This window comes from Microcebus murinus, chromosome 10 (assembly GCF_040939455.1).
Source record: "Microcebus murinus isolate Inina chromosome 10, M.murinus_Inina_mat1.0, whole genome shotgun sequence".
NCBI lineage: Eukaryota > Metazoa > Chordata > Mammalia > Primates > Cheirogaleidae > Microcebus > Microcebus murinus.
In genome coordinates this window covers 87,682,035-87,703,145 of record NC_134113.1, presented here as the reverse complement: position 1 = coordinate 87,703,145, position 21,111 = coordinate 87,682,035, and the positions used below count along the sequence as shown (strand labels likewise).

The window sequence follows — 21,111 nt, the reverse complement described above, 5'->3', positions numbered from 1 at the left end:
CAATAGAAATAATTAGAAGAAATCCGCTCTCTGATTGGCTGGCTGCCCCGCTTCTCCGGTTGGAGGCGTTCTGACCCGGTTTCCGGGAGCCCAGAATATTTAGATGGCGGGGCAGGTAAATTCCGAAGATAACAGAACTGTTTTGCGTCGTTTCTCTGCCCTGGAATTGTGTTAGTTTTTGGGTTTTCATGTTTCGTATGACGTAGGCGGGTACGATCCTTTGGCACCGTCTCCGTTGGGAAACAGGTGTCCATATAACACTTTCCCCCTGAGTTTAATGCGCTTTGCAAGCATCAATTTACCCCACGTGGGCGCTTGGTGCCTGTGGAAATTTAATAGCGGTTCCTAGACACACAGAACATTTGTAGACCTAAAAAATAGGTCAGGGCCCATGTTAGAGTCCCAAATTGCTAATTTACAGGAGTGAGTTTTTTTGGTTTTGAAGAGGAAATGTAGGGATACACAGTTTTAAATTTATGGGTGGTAAGGTCGATAAATATTGGCTCAATTCCCGACTCGTCTTCAACACCACACAAAACTCCTTTGTGATGTCACTACACGAACGGAATTACTCACTTAGCTGGTCTTCGTCTTTCCCTTACCTTCTGTCTCCTTCCCCAAGACACTTCCCCCATCTTTTCCCCTTAAAGGTAAGCTTAAATATTTTAAACATTCAGCGCTTAAAGGACACTCCTGGTTATTTCTGATCTTAATCTGAGTATATCCCTTATAGGAAAAACAGTTTGAAATAGGCCCATTCTTAATATCAACTATAAATACTTAAAAATATTGGTCGGGGTAGATGTTAATTTTGAGCAGAATATTTGTGTGCCCTTAACGGTATAAAATTGGTCCCATACTTAAACTAACCTTTGTCTTAGTAAATTCTTGATTTGATTTTAGACTGAATTTGAGTCTCAGAAAGTAATAAAAAGATCTTGCAGGTTAAACATCATAAACCAGTAATAAAGAAAATAAGATTTAATTTTGAAGGTGAACTAAATTTTGATGTTTTGCAACTAAAACAAGCAATGCTAGAAGAGAAAGAAAAAGTGAAGAGTACATTGGAAAAATTAAAGTCTTTCATATAGCTAATATTTTTCACCTAGGTAGTTAAGATTTTTTAGATATGATGAGCAGTTTTTATTTCTTGTACTTGGATGCAAGAATCAACTATAACAAACACATTCTTACATCAACAGCATATTAATAATTTTGTACATGTGCACTAAAAGAGTCCCGCTGGGAATTATTCATTAGTGATGGATTTAGGAAACAAACACTTGCATCTCCAGAGATTCAGCTGAATCATTAGGACTCCATACCCCCTGGATTTTTCTGAAATTAGGTAATTAGAGAAATGGACTGACTACCTAATGCTTCATGTAAAAATAGCTGCCACCTTTTTGCTAGTATTGAAAATGAAATTATATTCTCTTTTTTCTGAAAATTGATAATGTAATAAATTATGACTTTCCTTTAAATGACAAATTCTTAAAGAGTTCTATTCTACATCCTAAATGCATTTTACGCATGTATAGCTGTGGTTTCCTTGCTTGTTTTTTACATGTTCCAGAGTGTAGAAACATTCACTTAAGTGATATTTAACCATCACAGTTGGTCAAAGTTGATTGTAATTATAGAAACAGAACCTTTATCTTTTTAGTTTTAACTTTTGCCTTTTAAAAATCCATCCATATTACATTGTATGATTAGTAAAAGTTTACAGATCCATTGCTTCCTTTCATCATTGAAGGAAATTGTTACAAACCATTTTTCAGTCTTCTCCCGTTTACAGAAAATTGGATTTAATCTGATGGTCAAAAATATGATAGTATTTCTATTCCATTTGCGGGCCCAGAGATTGTGTCCAGGCAGAATTTGCTAAGTAGTCCCTGAGAACTAAATGATATTTGAAGCTAGTGGTAGAAATGAAAGTCTCTGTATTCAGTGTAAATTTTAAGGATTTTGGCTGGAAATTAGAAAAGGAAAAGGTAACCCCTATACTTGCTTCTCTACAATGGCATTTGCGCCAGTGTTGATCTGGGAGAACAGGGTAAGAAAACATCCTAGGATGTAATTTTTTACTACTCAGGAGTAGCACCAACTATCCAGGCATTTATTGTTGGTCCAAAACACAAAAGACGTCTACTTTTGGCATCTTCAATTCCCCTTTCAAAATTGTTTACCCTATTTAAGTCCCTATTAGAAGCGTATAGAAAATGAGCCTAATCAAAGAAGCAAACACAATTATTGAGAGGGAAGCAGAAAAATATTCCAGGGGCAGATAAAATGTTCATTTCATTTGGTGTTTCACTGTATTAGAGACCTCAGTAATGGCATGATGATATTTTTCTGAGGCTGACTGGAACTCCACCAGATGCTTCTCATAACTTTTGATGGCTGCTTGAAGCTGCGTTTTCTCTACTGCTCCCAGGATGGCACGGAAGATCATATCTATGCCAAGGCCAAGAACGGCAACTCCAATACTACCAAGGAGAGAAGCACCAATTTGAGCTAACACAGTGACCAACTTGTTAATTATGCCAGTTGTGACATTTGAGCCTACAAGTTTAACAGCCACTGCACTGGCTGCAGATGTTGCTTCTCCTAGAATGACTGAGATCACCTTTTGTACTATCGCAATTTTCTCTGTTTCCCTTTCCTTAATATCCTGAAGTTTTCTGTAAAGCGTTGGCTCTAGTTTGTCTTTTAGTGCTTCATCAACCTTTTGCAATTCCTTTTGGATTTCCATAATGGCTTGGATGATGATATCGCAGTTTTCTTTGATGGTCCCATCTCTTCTCATCTCAATGGAGGGCAGCCTGCACCCCAAGTGCATATTTAGAACCCCAGTCAACTTATTGGTGACATGGAAGCTGTCAGATAAGCAGTCAAGGAGCTGCTGGTGAAGACGGTTTACTTCCTGCCGCCTCTTTGGGTTCTCTGGGTAGAGGAAGTCACTATGAGCCATAGTTCAAATGTGATCTCTGAAAAATAAAATAGTAAATCTTCACTTAAAGTCTTGAAAAATATCTGCTAACTGTGTAGATTTGACTAGGAAATCTTTTGCTTCATGCATAGCAAAGTAGTAATATGTTATTTAGGGAATTCCTCAGAAAACTCAACATCTTCTTTATTTTTATTTTTTGTAGAGACAGGATCTTGCCATGTTATCCAGGCTGCTCTTGAACTCTTGGGCTCAAGCAGTCCTCCTACCTCTGCCTCCCAAAGTGCTGGGATTACAGGCATGATCCACCACACCTGCTCAAAATAAATTTCCATTGTTTTTTCCTTTTTTTTTTTTAAACACGGAGTCACCCAGGCTGGAATGCAGTGGCATGATCATAGCTCACTGCAGCCTCGAACTCCTGGGCTCAAGTGATCCTCTCACATCAGCCTTCTGAGTAGCTGGGATTACATGTGTGAGCCATCACACACTTCTCCAGGTTCTTTAAAACAGTTGTTTTTATGAAACTTGGAGTTAGCATGTGGAAAATGTGGGTAACAATATAATCCATTGATGCATAAGTTATTGGATTTTTTGGTGATGGGAAATCCTAGGAAATATTCATGTTTATCAAGCATCTGGTTATTAATAAATAAACATGATTATTTTCAGGTGATATTTAATAACTTTTATTTGAAACAGACCCCAAATTTGAAATGGTTAGCTCTTGATTACCAGTGTTCCTTAATTTCCTCAACTCCTGGTCACCACATTGAATATACCTGCCAGACTGACTTATCTATAACTACTAAATTAGTAGTTAGGGCTAGAAGAGTATTAAAATCTATGAATTTTCAGGGCTATTTTTTGTGTTTATATACTTGGTTACCTTAATTTAAAATATTCAAATCACTATATCTCTTTACAGGCAAATTATTTATTTTCTGAACCTAAGGGACATCCAAAGCAGTACACATATAATATTAGAATCTTTTAAAACAATTTCTCCTGATAAGGGAATATATTCAAGACTCTTCAGATAAAATTTCATTTGGGATGAAGATGGGCATTGTACAGGGGACAGTGCAGTGAGGAATACCTGTGTGATTCTCCATTTGCACAACTTATAAATTCAGTTATCTAGAATGATCTATATTGTGCTAGAGTTAGTGTCAGGAAGAAAATAACACCATTTTATTATATGAAAATATTAATAAGTAGTGAGAATACACCATAAATTGAATAAAATAAACCCAATAGGAGACTTTCTGTGTTTGTACTTCTGGCCTACAGTACCATTTAGAGAACAAAGGAAGTCATGCTCTTCAGAGTTTATTTGGGTGAAAAAAATCTAAATTTGAACCCAGCAAAAACAATGTTACTCCATATGCATATCTTGAGACAACTTCCTGTGTCCCTGGAAGTTTTATTTTTTTTATTTTTATTTATTTATTTATTTTTGAGACAGAGTCTCACTTTGTTGCCCAGGCTAGAGTGAGTGCCGTGGCGTCAGCCTGGCTCACAGCAACCTCAATCTCCGGGGCTCAGCGATCCTTCTGCCTCAGCCTCCCAAGTAGCTGGGACTACAGGCATGCGCCACCATGCCCGGCTAATTTTTTGTATATATATATTTTTAGTTGGCCAATTAATTTATTTCTATTTTTGGTAGAGACGGGGTCTCACTCAGGCTGGTTTCGAACTCCTGACCTTGAGCAATCCGCCCGCCTCGGCCTCCCAAAGTGCTAGGATTACAGGCGTGAGCCACCACGCCCGGCCTTGGAAGTTTTATTTTTCTATTAAAGTCTTGGGAGAAAAGAAAGAAAAAATGGAGTCCTCTATCTATACCAGTGATGGATCTGATCTGGAGCATTATTTTTTTGAGTCATCAACATCCTGATTAATTTGGGTCCTATGTCTTCTAGCACCATGGTTCTTAGTGTGGATGCGGGGAATCTCAGAAGTATGGGAAGCGGGAATGAAGATGTTTTGCTCTCAAGAAAGTAAACATGAAAATAACCTATCCCGCAAGTCATACAGATATAATTTGGAAATGGAAAATTTTTGTAAAATGGATTAGTACTATAAATAACCATTTATGTTGTTAGATTTAGAAAAAATGCACTGGAAACTCCTGATAGAATAAACTACCATGGTCAGAAATTTCTTTTTATCTTTGATTTGGATCCACAGCGTGCGAGCACACACACACACACACACACACACACATACACACACATACACACAGACACGTGTGACAGACACAAATTGCCACAAAATGATACTTAGAAAATTTTCTACTCCAATTCCATTTAAGGAAATTGCTCATTGAGGATCTATTAAATATTCCACAAACTCATTAATGGGTTGCAAACTGCAATTTGATAAGCACACATTTGGACTTTGGATTTTCTTTTTTCTTCTAGGAATTTCTCATTAAACATTTGTCTTTTTTTTTTTCTTTTTGGCTCCTGGTTTTCAGATCTTATGAAAACTCCAGTTTCTGACTTCGAATTCAGAAGATAATCAACTATATCTCTATTCAGAGATTTAAGCGAGAGGCCTCTTTCTTATCCTAAAAAAAAAGGAAAATAGCTCTAGCAGTTATCATACACCATTATATGAGGGCATAGTTTCCAGAAAAGGTGTGAGGTTCTTTCTACCTTAAGATAAACAAATGGAGAAATGAACCGTTCTCCTGAATGGAAAGTGGAATGCTTCTAAGTGGTCGGCTCCTTTTCTGTTAACTCATTGTTCTATCACATCTTCGCAAATTAATCATAAAATGTCTATCTGAAAGACTAAGCAGGTAAGACTACTTATTTTTTCAGGAAAAGAAATGATGGGACTCCCTCCCATATTAAAACACCATGAGAACACAATATTAAACAGTACTGCACAGTGCAAGAGTAGATGGATTCATGGAAAAAATTAGTCCCTAAAACAGACCCTTCTGTCTGTTTAATAATAATAAATGTAGAATTTCACATCAATAATAATTGAAATTATTACTCCATAAATGGTCCTGGCATAATGGGCTAGTCTTTGGAATTAAAAGTTAATAAAAAAATGTATTAATGTAATATATGTAAAAATCAAATAATAAATTAGAGGAAAACACAATTTCCAAACGTCTGTCTGAAGGAGGATTTTATAAGCGTAAAACCAATGGAAAAAAGTTACATGCAAAAATTTAAGTAATAAAGATGGCAATGTAGAAAGAACTGAAAGCAAGCTGGGAAAAATACAAGAAAAAAGTATTAATTTCTAAAGAGTATTATTATTAATAATAAAAACAGTAATAATCTAATACCTAAAAAAGCAAACACCCCTAAGCAGACAGTAAGAAAAGAAATAGTAGCTAGTCAAATGATGGGGAAAGTTCAGTCTTACCAGAAATCAAAAAAAGATCTAGTATGTTTTAAACTATAAAAGTGACATTTCCCCTGGACTTTAAATACTCATGCCTCTGCACTTGTACTCTTATACTCTTCTTTGTGGGAGAAGACATCAGTCTATGATTTTGTTCCAATAACAAGTTTGAGTAAGAGACATCATAATGTGCTCAGAATTATTTTTCCCTTTTAATGCAAAGGGATTTTTCTTTTTCTGAGTCAGGCTTACTTTCCTACTTTTTATCCCTTGTAGGGGAGGATGGGAAAGGTTTCTTATGCAAACAGATCTTCAGCTGCCCTGCCATCATACCTGCTCAGGTATGTCTGAGCTCTAGTATTGAATACAGTTCAAGGTATTTCCACCCCCCAAAGGAGATAAGAAGTACTGGAGAATTTGGAAGAGGAGAGGTGAGGACTGAAGGTACCATTGAATTGTATTTGGGGCAGGTGAAGTTTGAAAAGCCTGGAGAAGAAAGCAAGTATTAATCCAGTAACAATTTATCTAATAGGCCGGTACTTCACTTTGTGTAAGGTTGTATGCTAGCACCACTCTGTAAAGCACACTGAGATGAAAAAGACAAAAGTCCCTGCGTTTTTGGAATTTCTAATTTAGCTAGGGAGTTAAGACAGATTTATAACTACAATGTTAAGTTGAAAGTAATATAAAAAATTATAGGTACATTTGGTATTTGAGTCATGCAAATTCAAATTTTAAATAATACACAATACTAATATATATTGACACTGTGGCTTTATAGAGGCATTTGATTATCCAGAGATTGTCAGTAATTGTACCCTTTCAAATTGATACTCTTAAAAATGTGCTTGATAGTTAAGGAGATGTTAAACAGCACATGAACCATAGTTGGCAATGTGCAGTATTTCCACTATTGCCCTTAACAATTTAGTTCTGACTCCCAGAGTGATGAGTCCAGTTGGCAAAACAAAAGCCCTACAGTTCATCAGAGTCACCCTTCTTAAAGATCATAGTTGTTACTCAGGCATGCTTCAAGTGATATCTTACAAACAATATCTACATATCTATACCTTCTCTGAGAGGAATTCTGGGTCATATACGTTTTCCCGTATTATCCCATTTTTGTGATGACCCGGTGACGTTTATAGATTGTGGCCTCAGCAAGGAGCTAAGTGGTAGGTTTAGTCTTGCTCTGATTAACTACACCTTCTTGTATGGCAAATTTGAACTTTACGTAATTTGACTTATCACATGATCATGCTCCCCGTCAGTGAAAAGTTCTATTTAAGGAGTTACCATTCGCTTCTGTACAGAGTTTGTGCTATTTACTTGCAGCATGTTTTATTGTAGTGGTCCATTAAGCAGGTTCTAAAGAGCCTGGAGCAGCCCGATGGGGAATTTCTAGCCAGCAGGTGGAGCTCCTGAGCCCTGGGAGTCCTATTCCACCCAAGCCCTTGCTGGAGCAGTTGTGCTTTCTCTGGTTCTACAAGTATGGGCTCTGGGTGGGTATAATTTTGTTTGATGAGAGAGTTCTGTTGCTAAAACAAAGCTTAGAAATATCTGACTTGTTATTTCATAAAAATGACAAGAAAAATACATCTGGAAGTGCCATTACTAGTGATCAGCCCATCTTAGGAAATTCAAATGGAAACCAAGATGAGCTTGAGATGAATGTTTATCGAACCTAATCTCCTCAATTTTCCTGAACTGAGAAGTAAACATTCAAGATTAAAGTGCATATAAGATATGGTAGAAATATATTAATGATTGTATTTAAAAGTTAATGTTTAGTTAGAGATATTATACAGTTGTTTCAGTTTTTCCAGGAAAGGAACCACTTTACAAAAGGAAAATGGATTGTCATATATTCAAACAAAACTTTTCAGGCTTCTTTAATGAATAACAGTAGTGCACTGACTGTCAAGTACTATAGAAATTTAAAGAGAAACTAATATCGAGGTGATTAGAAAAAGCTTCATGGAGAAAGCAACATGATTTATGTTTTGATAGATTGTAGAATTATAACATAGAGAAAAAAATGAAAAGGTTGTTAAAACAAAGTATTTTAAATACAAAGTCATTATCACTAATACATAAAGGTTTTAAAATAGAGGAGGAAGCCTACTATCTTAATTGTTTTTGTTTTTATTATCTTTCTAAATTTTTATATGTATAAGTATCTTTACAAAGTTGTAATAATAGTGTCAATAAAATTCATCTTACATTAATTCACTTAACACTTGCCTATATTTCTAGTTTTATAAGTGTTTTATTGGTTATATAAACTATTCTACATCTTTACCATGATTTAGTAAGTCCCTAATTGTTTCTTTATCACAATGTTCTAATGAACATTTTGAGATAGATGTTTTCCCCCCTCCATCATCTGGATTAATAGGTAGAAGAATTATATAACTAAAGGTAATTAAATGTTTTATTACTTTTGATATATATTGCAAACCGCATTCTAAAAGCTTTTATCCTGCCACCAAAAATACATTTTCGTAGCAGAATACTGGGTATCTTTGAAAGTCAAATACGGTCCTGTTTAAATATTGTTGATGTGGGCAGCATAAGGTTAAATTTTCAACGAGAGGAGCTCTTAGTTCTTGCCTTTTTAGAAATACCTACTGAAAATGTTAAAGATGAAATGATACCATCTCTGAGATTTGCTTCCAAATAATCTGAAAGGAGTAGTAGGGTAGGGTTATGGAGGAAATAAGATTGGCCTTGTTTTGATATTTTTTAAAGCTGGATTATGGGTACATAGGAATTTATTATATTATTGTCTCCACTTTTGTGCATGGTTGAACTTTTCTCATAATCACAAAAAAAGAAAGAAAAACAAAAACATGACCCTGTCTGAATTTCTGGTGTTTAGTCATGATGCTCTCCGAGGCTTTACGGTTCTTTCTGCTCTCACTTTTCCTCACTGTCCAAATTGTGTCCTGCTGTCACGCAGCTCATTTGGGAGTATGCAAAATAGGGAATAGATAAAGGCGGGAGCCTCTCAGGAGAAACATAACAGCTACTAACTAGTTCTGAGCCTTCTTAAATTCAAATCAAAACCATGGCCTTTCATTTAGAAAAAAGTTGATCATGATGTGATGATACATTTCCTAATGTCAATTCTTTTAAAGAATATTTCTGACCAGAGTGCAGAATATCAAGGTCATTCATCAATATTTATTAATACTCACTTGTGAAGCCTGCACTATACATCTTGAGGCATTTGGAAAAACAAATAGACAATATTCCTTGCTCTCAAGAAAATAATAGTTTATTTGGAGACATGCAGCAAATGCCCAGTGGTTTTTTTTTTAATATGATGTAACTTAGAAGGAGTGTAAGGAATATATATTAACTAGTGTTAGACTGCATGTTCATTCTTTCACAAATAGATATTGAATGCCTATATCAATGTTAATGATGGAAGGAAATGTTACCATCCATATAAACAACACATTCATATGGGTGTCATTTTATCCTTAATTCTCTCTAAATCGATGTCTTTACTGCTTCCCTTCTCCTCTGATTTAATCAGACCTAGAAGTTGTTAATCTTCTTTCTTCCTTGGTGTCTTCAGAGAAACAATCACAAGGAACATGTCGTGGGATCCTCTTATAACAAAACAGTTTTGTTACTTTATTTATGGCTGGGATTCAAGACACATGCTATTTCAAATTCCCTTTGCTATTGAGAAACAAAGCATGATATTAATACTAGTGGAAATATCCATATTGCTTACCTTGCTGTGTCTGTGAGTTCTGTAGTCCCAGCAGTTGTTTAGGAGTTGTTGAAGTGCTTTTTCATCTGGTTTTATCTGGATATTTCTGATGGAATGTGATGACTTGCAGGCTTTGCTGGTCTCTGCTGGGTCCCTCTGCCTGTCTGTTTTATAGGTTATTTCTGCATGGATTAGTCCTCAGAATTCTTCTTTTTCCTATATTAATATAAACTTGGTATATATGTTTAAGTAATATAATTTGAAAGACTAATAATGTGGTAAAACATATTTTTAATTTCCTGTTCTCTAATGAACTTTTTATTGTTAAAAAGTGCTATACAACTGAACTAATTCAATTCAGTAGAGAAAATGGCTCTTTGATTGCAGCTCTCATATTTTGGGATTTTATCTTGTCAACTCTTCCAGACATTGTTTCCTTTAGCTTCTGTTACATTTGTACCTCTAACTGTTGCTAATTGCTTTGTTTAGTTTCTCAAGAGATATAAATCCAGATATTTGCAGCCAAATGTTTTATTTTTTGCTCTTCTTTTCAGCTGGGAGCTCTACTCTTTATCATTACCTCTATCTTGTCTTAGTGAATTGTCTTGACAACATAAAAACCTTAAGGACCAACTTGACTCCTTTCCCTTAAAGCTCAGATCAGAGTCTTCCATGCTTCCTCCTCTGGATTCTGCCCTAATCCTGATCGATTCCTCGACAGCAAAGACACTCAGAATCAGGGGAATCATTCAGCCTCAGTACGACTTAGTTGAAAGACCACAGACTTTACAATAAGACAGCCCTGGTTTTGTGTACCCAAAGTGCCACTTACTAGTCATGTAACCCTGGAAAAGTCACTTAACCTAAGTTTTTCCATTGGTGTAATGTGAGTGTTAATACATAAGCCATGGATTGTCATAAGGGTTAAATGAGATAATGCACGTAAAGCACTTGGCATTCTGGCGGATGTATGGCAACATCATTTTTGTGTGTGTGTGTGGTTGAATTGATCTTATTTTATTATTATTATTTTTTAAATATTTATTTTTTTAATTTAGCATATTATGGGGGTACAAGTGTTAAGGTTACTTATATTGCCCATGCCCCCCTCCCCCTCGAGTAAGAGCTTCAAGCATGTCCATCCCCCAACCGTTATGGCAACATCTTATGAAATGGTAGCTATTCTTCTTATATTAACAGCAGTATCTCCTTGTGTGGGTGAGGAGGTTGTGGGTGGGTAGAGGGTACGGGACCAAGATGCCAGACAGGTGACTTGTAAAATCTAAATGAGCTTCCCTGTGGTTTCAAAGAAGGGCTAAGGGGGGCAATTTTTTACTTTTAGCCCAGTGCGTCATTTTGCATTTGATGTATCCTGGGGCCCCACTGTGTAGGGTTGTGTGGCCAGTGTATCTGAGCTAGGTATGGATGAAACAGAGGATTTCAACAGATGTGTGTGTGTGGAGTGAGGTATTGGAGGAGATAAAGCAGATGGAAGGAGCACAGAGAGCGAAGCAGCTGAACCAAAAGTTATCGAGCATTTTCAGGGAACAAAGTTAATCCACTGTGCCGGTGATACAGGATATACATACAAGAGCAGTTAAGGGAAGGTAAATAGTGGAAAATTGAGAGCAGTTTGCCTTAAATGCCATGCTAAGAAATTGTATTTTATTCTGTAGGTAATATTGAAGGTTTTTTAAAATTATTATTATGGGGTAATATTCATAGCTTTGGATTTGAAGAAGGTCACTTTATATAAACTAGATTAGTGGGTATTGAGAATAAAGCATGGATCACCAATCCAGTGTCCACGGTAGCTGGATGAGAGATGTCAGTCACCCTATCTTAAAACAGTTGTATTTCATTTCTGAAGAGAGTATTGTTAAGGAGTGCCATTTAACCCACTTGTTCCTAAATTGGTGTTTGTTTCTCTTGTGTTTCTGTTTCTGCCCCTCTTAACATTTCCTGCCTACTCAGCAGCTCATTTCTCTCCCACCACGTAGCAGCCTGATGGGACTTGCCATAACTGAGATACAAACAGAAACAATGCAAACGAGCTGGGCACATTGCGCTAGTCCCCTTTTCAGAGTCATCAGAGAAAAACTAGAAATAGTATTGACTTTATAAGAAGCCTCTTTATTATAAAGATAACCAACTTGAACTTCTTAAATGCTCCTTGACTAAAGTTAGTATTGGTGTCAAACCAATAGTCAGGACTGAACCTTAAGCAGGAGGCAAATTTTTCTAGGGTAGGTCTTGGAGTCGGGGTGGTGGCAGAGAATCAGGATGGCTGATTTGACAAGTTTGACTGCTGGGTTGAGGGTGGTGGTGAAGAGTGGAAGGTCAATGATGTCTCCAAATTTATCTGCATTTAACTTCTCTTTTGATGGTTTCTTTCATGTAGAATGCTTTCCTCCCCCCTTTATTCTAAAGCTCACTCCTTCTTTTCCTGAAAAACTCTACTCAAAAAACCATATATTGCATGACTCTTTCCAAGAATAATCTGCCTGGTTCAGTTATAATTGTTTCAGCAACTCACCAGCACTTATGAATATCGCATTTAAAAAAAGTCAAACAAACCTAAAAAAAAATCAACTTTTTGACCCTATAGCTTCTCTTCTCTCTCCTCTTCACAGTCAGACTTCCCACTTGGGAAGTGTGCATGTACCGTCTTGACTTCATTTTCTCCATTAATTTTTCAATATTTGTTACCTAGCTTCTGTACATATTCCCACCTCTTGCAAAATTGCTCTGTAGCATCACCAATGGCATTGTAATGACTAAACTTAATGACTAATGTACAGCATTCATCTTATTTGCAGCATTTGCCGTTGTTGGCCAGTTCTTACTTTAAACCGTCTTCTCTTAGAGAAGTATGATTCCATTGGGTTTCCTGTCTTTTCAAACATTCCTTCAATTTCTATATGGGCTCTTCTTCATTCATATGCTTGTTAAGTATTTATGCTCTCTTGGTTTCCATGTTTAGCTCTTTTTTTACTCCATATATTCTCCCTGGGCAATTTCATTTAATTTCATGGTTCTGTTACCACTTGGTTGTTGATGTATCCCAAATATATAGCTGCTATTCAATAATTTTTCCTGTACTCCCAGTACCTATCTCTAACCAGCCTTCTAGACATCTCTATGTGGATGGCTATAGTACCTCAAAAAGTTAGAATAAGATGTATTTTATTATCTTGAGCTGCCAATCCACTCATCCACTATGTCTTAATTTTTGCAAATCGACTTTTCACATATGCTTACAAAAATATGACAAAGATTCCTTGTATACTTTTCCCAGATTCTCCTGATGGTAATATCTTGCAAATCTATGGTACACCACATCCAGAATATTCACTTTGATATAGTCCACTAATCTACTCAGATTTCTTCAGATTTACTTATACTAATTTGTGTTAATATTAAATTCTACACAATTTTGTCACCTGTGGAAGTTTATGTTTCTGCCCCCATAGTCAAGTTACTGAACATTATAACACTCAAGGATCCCTGGACACAAGTCTTTTGTCAGAAGTGTGTTTGCAGTGTTTTCTCCCAGGTTATGAGTTGGCTTATTGTTCTGGGTAGGGCAACATTGCAGAGCAAATATTTTTAATTTTGGTGGAGTCCAGCTTATCATTTTTTTAAATTCATGTGCTTTGGTGTCATAGCAAATAAATTGTTGGCTAACCAAAAGTTAGACACTTTTCTCCTGCATTTTCTTCTAAGAGTTTTATGGCTTTATATTTTTATATTTATGCCTATGTTCCATTTTGAGTTAATTTTCATATATATAACATAAATCAAGTTTCATAGTTTTACATATAGATATCTGGTTGTTGTAGCATAGTTTTTTGAAAAATACCTAAACTTTCTCTATTAAATTACTTTTATATCTTTGTTAAAAATAAATTGACCACATTTGTGGGTCTATTTATAGACTTTTCATTCCATTATGTTGGTCTACACATCACCAATACCACACTGTCTTGACTAGTATGGTTTTATAGTATCTCTTAATATTAGTGTGAGTCCTTCAACTTTGTTCCTTTTAAAAATTTTGTTTATTCCTGTTCCTTCACATTTTCACATATATTTTAGAATTCATTTTTCTGTATCTATAAAGAAACTTGATGGCATTTTGATTATAATTGCATTAACTCTATGGATCACTTTGGGAACAATTGACATCTTAATTACATAGAGTATTCCAATTTATGGAGAGAGTTTGAATTGACATCTTTACTAAATAAAGTCTTAATCCATGGGCAAGGTTTTTTTCTCCATTTATTTAGGTTTTCTTTGATTTTTTTTACTTTAGAATTTCATATATTTTTGAATCTTAGTATACCGATTATGCACATATTTTTTAGATTTGTACCTAAGTATTTTACTGAGAGGGTGTTATAAATGATACTTATAAAATGATTGGTTTCCTATTATCCATTCCTAGTGAATAGTAATATAATGGATATTCATATATTGATCTTGTATCTGATAAATTTACTTATAGCTCTAAGAACTTTTGTGTAAATTCCTTGGGATTTTGTATGTAGACAATCATGTTGTCTGCAAATAGAGTTTTATTCCTTCCTTCTCAATTTAAATACTTTCTTTGTCTTGTCCTACATCACTTTCTAGGACTTCCAGTATGATATTGAATAGGACTAGTGAAAGTGGACTTCCCTGCCTAGTTCCTGATCATGGTGAGGGAGGGGGATAACATTTAGTCTTTTACAATATTAGCTGTAGTTTTTTATAAGAGCCTTTGATGATGGAGGAAGTTTTCTTATATCCTAGTTTACTGAGAGTTTTATTATTATTATTATTATTAATGGATATTGAATATTTAAAAATGCTTTTTCTGCATCTACTGATAAGATTATGTGTTTTTTTTTGTTTGTTTGTTTAGTCTGATTTTTGAATGTTGAACCAGGCTTGCATTTTTGGGATAAACCTTAAATTGGTTGTGATGTATTATTCTTTTTGTATATTGTTGGATTGGATTTGATAATATTTTGTTGAGGATTTTTGTGTCTATATTCTTAAAGGATATTGGTCTTCAGTTTTCTTTTTCATGTGTATTTATGGTGGCCTCATAAAATGAGTTGAGAAGTATTCTCTCTTCTATTTTATGGAAGGTATTGTGTAGAATAGTTATTTATTCTTCTTTAAATGTTTGTTTGAATTTGCTAATGAAACAATCTGGGACTTGAATTTTCTTTTCTGTAAGGTGTTTAACTACAGATGCAATTTCTTTAAAAGATGTAGCTTTATTCAAGTTTTCAACTTCTTGGGTGAGTTATCATAGCTTGTGTCTTTCAATGAATAGATTCATTTTATTTAGGTCGTTGAATTTATGTGAATAGTTGTTCGTAGTGTTCTACTCTCATGTTTAGACTATACTTTTAGTCTCTTTACTGTTACCAAATTTACTTTTAGTTTTCATTTGGATTACTGTTTTGTTTTGCAGTATTGAAACTGCTTTGCTGGAGAAATGTCTTCAGAGTCAGAAAACGATAAAGAGAGGCTGGTTCAAGCTGCCAAAACGTTCTTCTTTCACATAAAAGATCTTACTTTCTTCACAAACACACTGACCGAATTGTTTAACAACAACATGAATACCCAGATCCTCTCGATGGCCGTGAAGGACAATAGTACCATTAAGGATTCCTTTGAACATATGCTCAGAATTTTTAAGGATATGCAATCTGTAGTGAAAGAAAAATACAACGAAATGCAAAAGGAGTCTTTATGTTCCAAGTTTGCATCGGCTATGTGCTCTATGGTTGAGAAGAGTACCAATGTAAAGGAGTTGCAAGAGTCAGCTAAAGAAGTATTCAAAAACGTCCACACACCAGTCATTGTCTCTCTGCTGCATAATGGTAACATCCTTGGGAATTTGGAGTCTTCTCTTTCACTCTTGATGACATTACCCATCATGAATCTTCAATTAAGTGACTTCTATAGGGAAGACAACAAAGAACAATCAGAAGCTACCACATCTGAAAAAACCAAGAGTCCAGGTCCTACCAAAGCCATGAGTCCAGGTCTTTCCAAACCCACGAGTCCAGGTCTTTCCAAACCCATGAGTCCAGGTCTTTCCAAGCCCACGAGTCCAGCTCCTTCCAAGCCCACGAGTCCAGGTCCCTCCAAACCCGCAAGTCCAGGTCCTTCCAAGCCCACGAGTCCAGCTCCTTCCAAGCCCACAAGTCCAGGTCCCTCCAAACCCGCAAGTCCAGGTCCTTCCAACCCCACGAGTCCAGGTCCTTCCAAACCCACGAGTCCAAGTCCTTCCAAACCCACGAGTCCAGGTCCTTCCAAACCCTCGAGTCCAGGTCCTTCCAAGACCACAAGTCCAGGTCCTTCCAAAGCCACTAGTCCAGGTCCTACCCAAACTACGAGTCCAGGTCCTTCCAGAGCCACTGTGGTAGACATCTTGAAAAAGTTGCAGGATGCACTAAAACCCAAGAATGCCAACAATCCCACTGAGTCAGCAGCAGATTTATTGGAACAGATTGTCAAGGATATGGGACCAATCTTAGAGATCCTCCAAAAAGTCACCAACAGTATAGAAACTGATATTTCTATGTCGTTTAAAAAGGTCAATGACAAGTAGGAGTGGAATACTCATTCTGTCAGAAAATAAATTCAAATCTCATGATTTATCATAGTGCTTTCTTTCATCTTTTGATGCCAGATGTGTGGTATGTTAGAACATAAGTGCTGCATAATAGTCATCTGGCAAACCATTTACCTATAGTTTTGCTTTATTAAAATAACAAAGAAATGATCAAAGAAAGTCTGCTTGAAATGGCAATTACTAAGAATATATTGTTGAAAAAAATCAAGGTGTTATTACATTTGAGGATGTTTCTAAATACTATATTTCATCTTAAAGCATAATTTAACCCTAAACTAATTTTGACTCTTAACAATTCTATTTCCAGTTACTGTAGTGTGAAGGAGTCCAGGTAAATATACATTTTATTTATTTATTTATTTTTATTTCAGCATATTATGGGAGTACAAATGTTTAGGTTATATATACTGCCTTTTCCTTACCTGAGTCAGAGTTTCAAGTATGTCCATTCCCCAGATAGTGCACACTGCACCCATTAAGTGTGAATATACCCATCTCCCTCCCCAACCTGCTCAACACCAGATGAATGTTATGATTATATGTGCACATAAGTGTTGATCAGTTAGTACCAATTTTATGGTGAGTACATGTGGTGCTTGTTTTTCCAGTCTTGTGATACTAAGTAAATGTAAATATTATCATTAGACAATCTGTTAGATATCTGTTTAGGCCTGGGAACATAAAATAAACTCCATGTTTATCACTTCTATACCAATTTTTATATACTTCACTGCCTTGACTATCATAAGCCATTGCTAAATATTTTTTATATGACCTATCCAGAAGTAAATAAGAACAATGAATGAGCAATAATAAAATTTTCTTTCTTATGTGAATAAGACCAGAGTAGATAGTTCATTCTCATTTGCCTCCTATTGGGGTTTTATGATTAGGAGATATTAGAGGATGAAAAATGGAGGTACTCTAACCTTTCACAGAGAAAAGACCATAATACTTGCAGAAGAAGGATTAGGAAAGTCCATTTGCCTACTGTAAGTCTTTGGCTCTCATGCATCGTAAATGAGTATATACTGTCAAGATTGCCCTTGAAGTTACTATTTCATGTGACAGGAACTTTGTTGAGAATAAGAAAAGCGATAACTCCAAGCCAAGGCTATCACTGACTGTAATTACCATTGTTATTTTAAATAAGGAATCCTCCATCCACCTCCAGACAAATAGTAAGACTTTCAGAATGTTCTTTGGGGATGGTCAAGTAGGTTTTGACAATTTCCAGAGCTCGGAAGTTCTGGAAAAAAATGAATTTCAATATATTAACTCTGTGTTTTCTCTCAGCACCAAAGCTGAAAGCTTGTTCATTTGTAGTGGGTTTCTATTAATAACTGTTTTATTTTTGAGGAGGATCTTGAGCTGATTCATTTGCTACTCTCCCCTTATATATACACTCTCACTTTGCTGCTTTTTCTAAACCTGTATGTGTCCAGGGTTTCACTCTCCTTAGTCTTAGGATTGTGCTCCAGGATGTCACAACAGCTAGGAGGATGCTCATGGAGATGATTGAGATGAGGACCAAGAAGAGTTTTGGGGCAGAGTCTTTTGTGAAATGACTGGAAGAATGACTAGTAGTTGTTCAAGCAAGTTCTCACCCGATGACAGTGGGAATGGCAGGTGGGATAGTCCTTTGACGTTAGAGGTACGTGGTGCCCACTTTAATACAGATGAGTGGTCTTCAGGCGCTGGTGGCTCTGGTGAGGCTGGCCATCACTCACAGTCTCTCCCACGTTTTCCCACCACTGGACACCACCAGTCTGCTCACTCTGATAACATCTTGTCTGCTGCTGCTGCTGCTTAGCTTGTGGATGTATTGTGGGAAAGCTCCATTCTCAAGCCAATTACTCTTGTTGAATCTTTCTCTCAAATGCTTTGGTTTTGGGTTCCTCTCATTTTCTCTAAAGTCCTTCAGGTCTTGAAAAACAAAGTGCAACAGACTCATGTGTTTTTGTGTTATGCTTAGTTTCATTCTTCCTCTGAGGCCAGGAGCACAGGATGGCCGAGCTGTTTGAGCATGAGTGGGGAGGAAAAAGTCAACTGCCACAAAACAAAACAACAAAACACAACACAGGATCATTTACTATCAAAAAAAGAAAGAAAGAAAGAACAAAGTCCTATAATATTTGTGTGCCCTTTTTCCTACTTTTTATCAGTTGCCAACATTTGCTGCATCTTGGGATCTCTGAAAGTACCTACCTAGTTCAATAAATGTTTGCTGAATTTTACCAAGTCAGGAATGAACTAGTTTATTCAGTGTAAATCAGTTTGATTCAGATCATTAGACAACCTGATTTCCCAAACAAAATTCTAGTACCTACCTAGTTCAATAAATGTTTGCTGAATTTTGCCAAGTCAGGAAAGAACTAGTTTATTCAGTGTAAATCAGTTTGATTCAGATCATTAGACAACCTGATTCCCCAAACAAAATTCTAGTGAAATTTTCTTTCACTGGATTTTTTGTTTGTTTGTTTGTTTTGTTTTAGAGAAGAGGTCTATGTTGCCCAGGCTGGTCTCAAACTTGTGGGCTCAAGTGATCCTCCCAAAGTGCTAGGATTACAGACCTGAGCCACTGTACCTGGCTGGATTTTTTTTTTAAAGAAAGAGTAAACAGAGAACTTCAGGGCAATCAGATAGGCATATTAGAGAGAACACTGTATTATAAGATAAAAATAAAATATTAAATGGCTACAGAGTAGTTTTGTACACACAAAAAAGAGAGATGCATGTATTTCTTTGATAAAATTACTGTAGGAGATAAAAACTATGCAACCTTATAAAGAATATAGTCTCTTTTAACAATTGTGTAAATTTACACATAATCAAGCATCCATTCTATCTTCAGAAGATATACTGACCCAACAAAGGAGGAGAAATAACAGTAAAATTTCTGAAACTGGTTTCTTATAGTTTCATGAACATGTAACTTAGATTTTGAAGCAACTTAAGTCAATGGCCCCCAGATTTCTTGCTCAAAAACTTGACTACAGGGAGAGATTGAGGGAATGTAAACTATGTACATTTATCTTTAACCAAAGTCACCTATCTACATAGAATAATTTTAATAGTTTGTGTCTCCAGAGATTCGTCCCATAAAACAGCAGTGAGAAGAGGAAAAACTAGGTTATCTTTTAAAAAACTTGGTCATTCCCTTAAGGATCATAACCACATGAGTTGTACAATATTCTCAAATGCTGGTATGTAGCCAAATCATCTAAAGAGCTTATTAAAACAGATTGCCAGGTTTCTGATTTGGTAGATTTGGGATCAGGCCCTGGAATTCACATTTCTAACAAGGTCTTGAGAGATGCTGATGCTGCCTATGCCTGGGACACATTTTAAGAGTCACCAATTTAGAAGAATTTTATACTCAGAGAACTATGATTTCTCCTGAAGATCAAATGATTTAGGCAGACTCTTTAGCTTCACTAAGTGGCTTCAACTTTCCTCTCCAGCCCACATTACTCCTTCACTCTCTGCCAGGCACATTTACTTCCTGACTCTACGCGGTATATGCATCCATCATTCCTGTCTCCTGCCTCTCATTTCTGCCCCCACCTAAAAAAAGCCTCATCTCTGATAGAAAGCTTTACCTAACTACAGGCCAGAGGAATCTCATTTTTCTCTCAATTGCATGTATGTATTATTTGTACTTGTTTTGGGGACTAAGCCCTTGGCACATAGTTTTTTTTTTTTGTTTTTTTTTATTGTTTTTTATCCTTCCCGTCATCCTTTGCTTCCACCCATTGCCTCAAGGTCCAGCTCAAATGCTGCCTCCTAAGTATTCCTGGCTTCTCCTTTTGCCTCAATTAGAAGAAATGTCTCTTTTGAACTCCCATGAATGGAAAACTTGATTTCCCCCTTTCGTTTGGTATTTCCTTTGTGACTTGCTTGTGTTCCTAATTTCTTCTAATAGAGTGTAAACTCATGAGAGATCTGGCCTAGTGTATTCAACTTTTAATCCCCAAAGTGCTTTGTACATAGCATGGCCCAATAAATGCATTTATAATATATGGCACAGGAAAAACATATGTGCAAGATATTGGGTGACTTTTCCTAACAGGGCATGTCACTGTTGCTTTACTGAGGCTCACTGCAAAGCTTGCTTCGGGAGCTGTGTCCCCAGGACTCTACTACTGGCCTACTGGCAGGCCACCAACCTGCCAAAGATACTATGCAAATCATAGAAATTGTCTGTCTGTCAAAATTCTTTGTTTGCTTTATTGGATGTAGAGCCCAGTGCAGCTAGGTGACAGAGGTGCACTTGGCCCTGTTAGTGTTAAAATCCCAATTTAAAAAATGATATCATATATAGATGCCTGAACTTTCTGCTCGGTGATTTTGTGTAGTTAATTCCCCATTTAGTTTTTTTTTTTTTTTTAGATTATGACACAGACCCTTCAGGAAGTCCTATGG

The 21,111-nt window shown here is 36.2% G+C and overlaps 2 protein-coding genes across 2 annotated transcripts; one reads left to right on the top strand and one right to left on the bottom strand.

Moving 5' to 3' along the window:
• The first annotated feature begins 72 nt into the window (after positions 1 to 72).
• C10H12orf60 (chromosome 10 C12orf60 homolog) lies at positions 73 to 16,709 on the top strand. The gene is made up of 4 exons (XM_076007635.1): positions 73 to 115; positions 6,596 to 6,660; positions 15,517 to 16,063; positions 16,430 to 16,709. The coding sequence occupies exons 3-4, from the start codon at positions 15,541 to 15,543 to the stop codon at positions 16,660 to 16,662; spliced, it is 756 nt and encodes a 251-aa protein (XP_075863750.1). The 5' UTR covers positions 73 to 115; positions 6,596 to 6,660; positions 15,517 to 15,540; the 3' UTR covers positions 16,663 to 16,709.
• SMCO3 (single-pass membrane protein with coiled-coil domains 3) lies at positions 999 to 10,115 on the bottom strand. The gene is made up of 2 exons (XM_012753742.3): positions 10,068 to 10,115; positions 999 to 2,990 (listed from the first exon to the last, which is right to left on the bottom strand). Exon 2 carries the CDS (start codon positions 2,972 to 2,974, stop codon positions 2,297 to 2,299), a length of 678 nt encoding a protein of 225 aa, XP_012609196.2. The 5' UTR covers positions 2,975 to 2,990; positions 10,068 to 10,115; the 3' UTR covers positions 999 to 2,296.
• Positions 16,710 to 21,111: the final 4,402 nt, after the last annotated feature.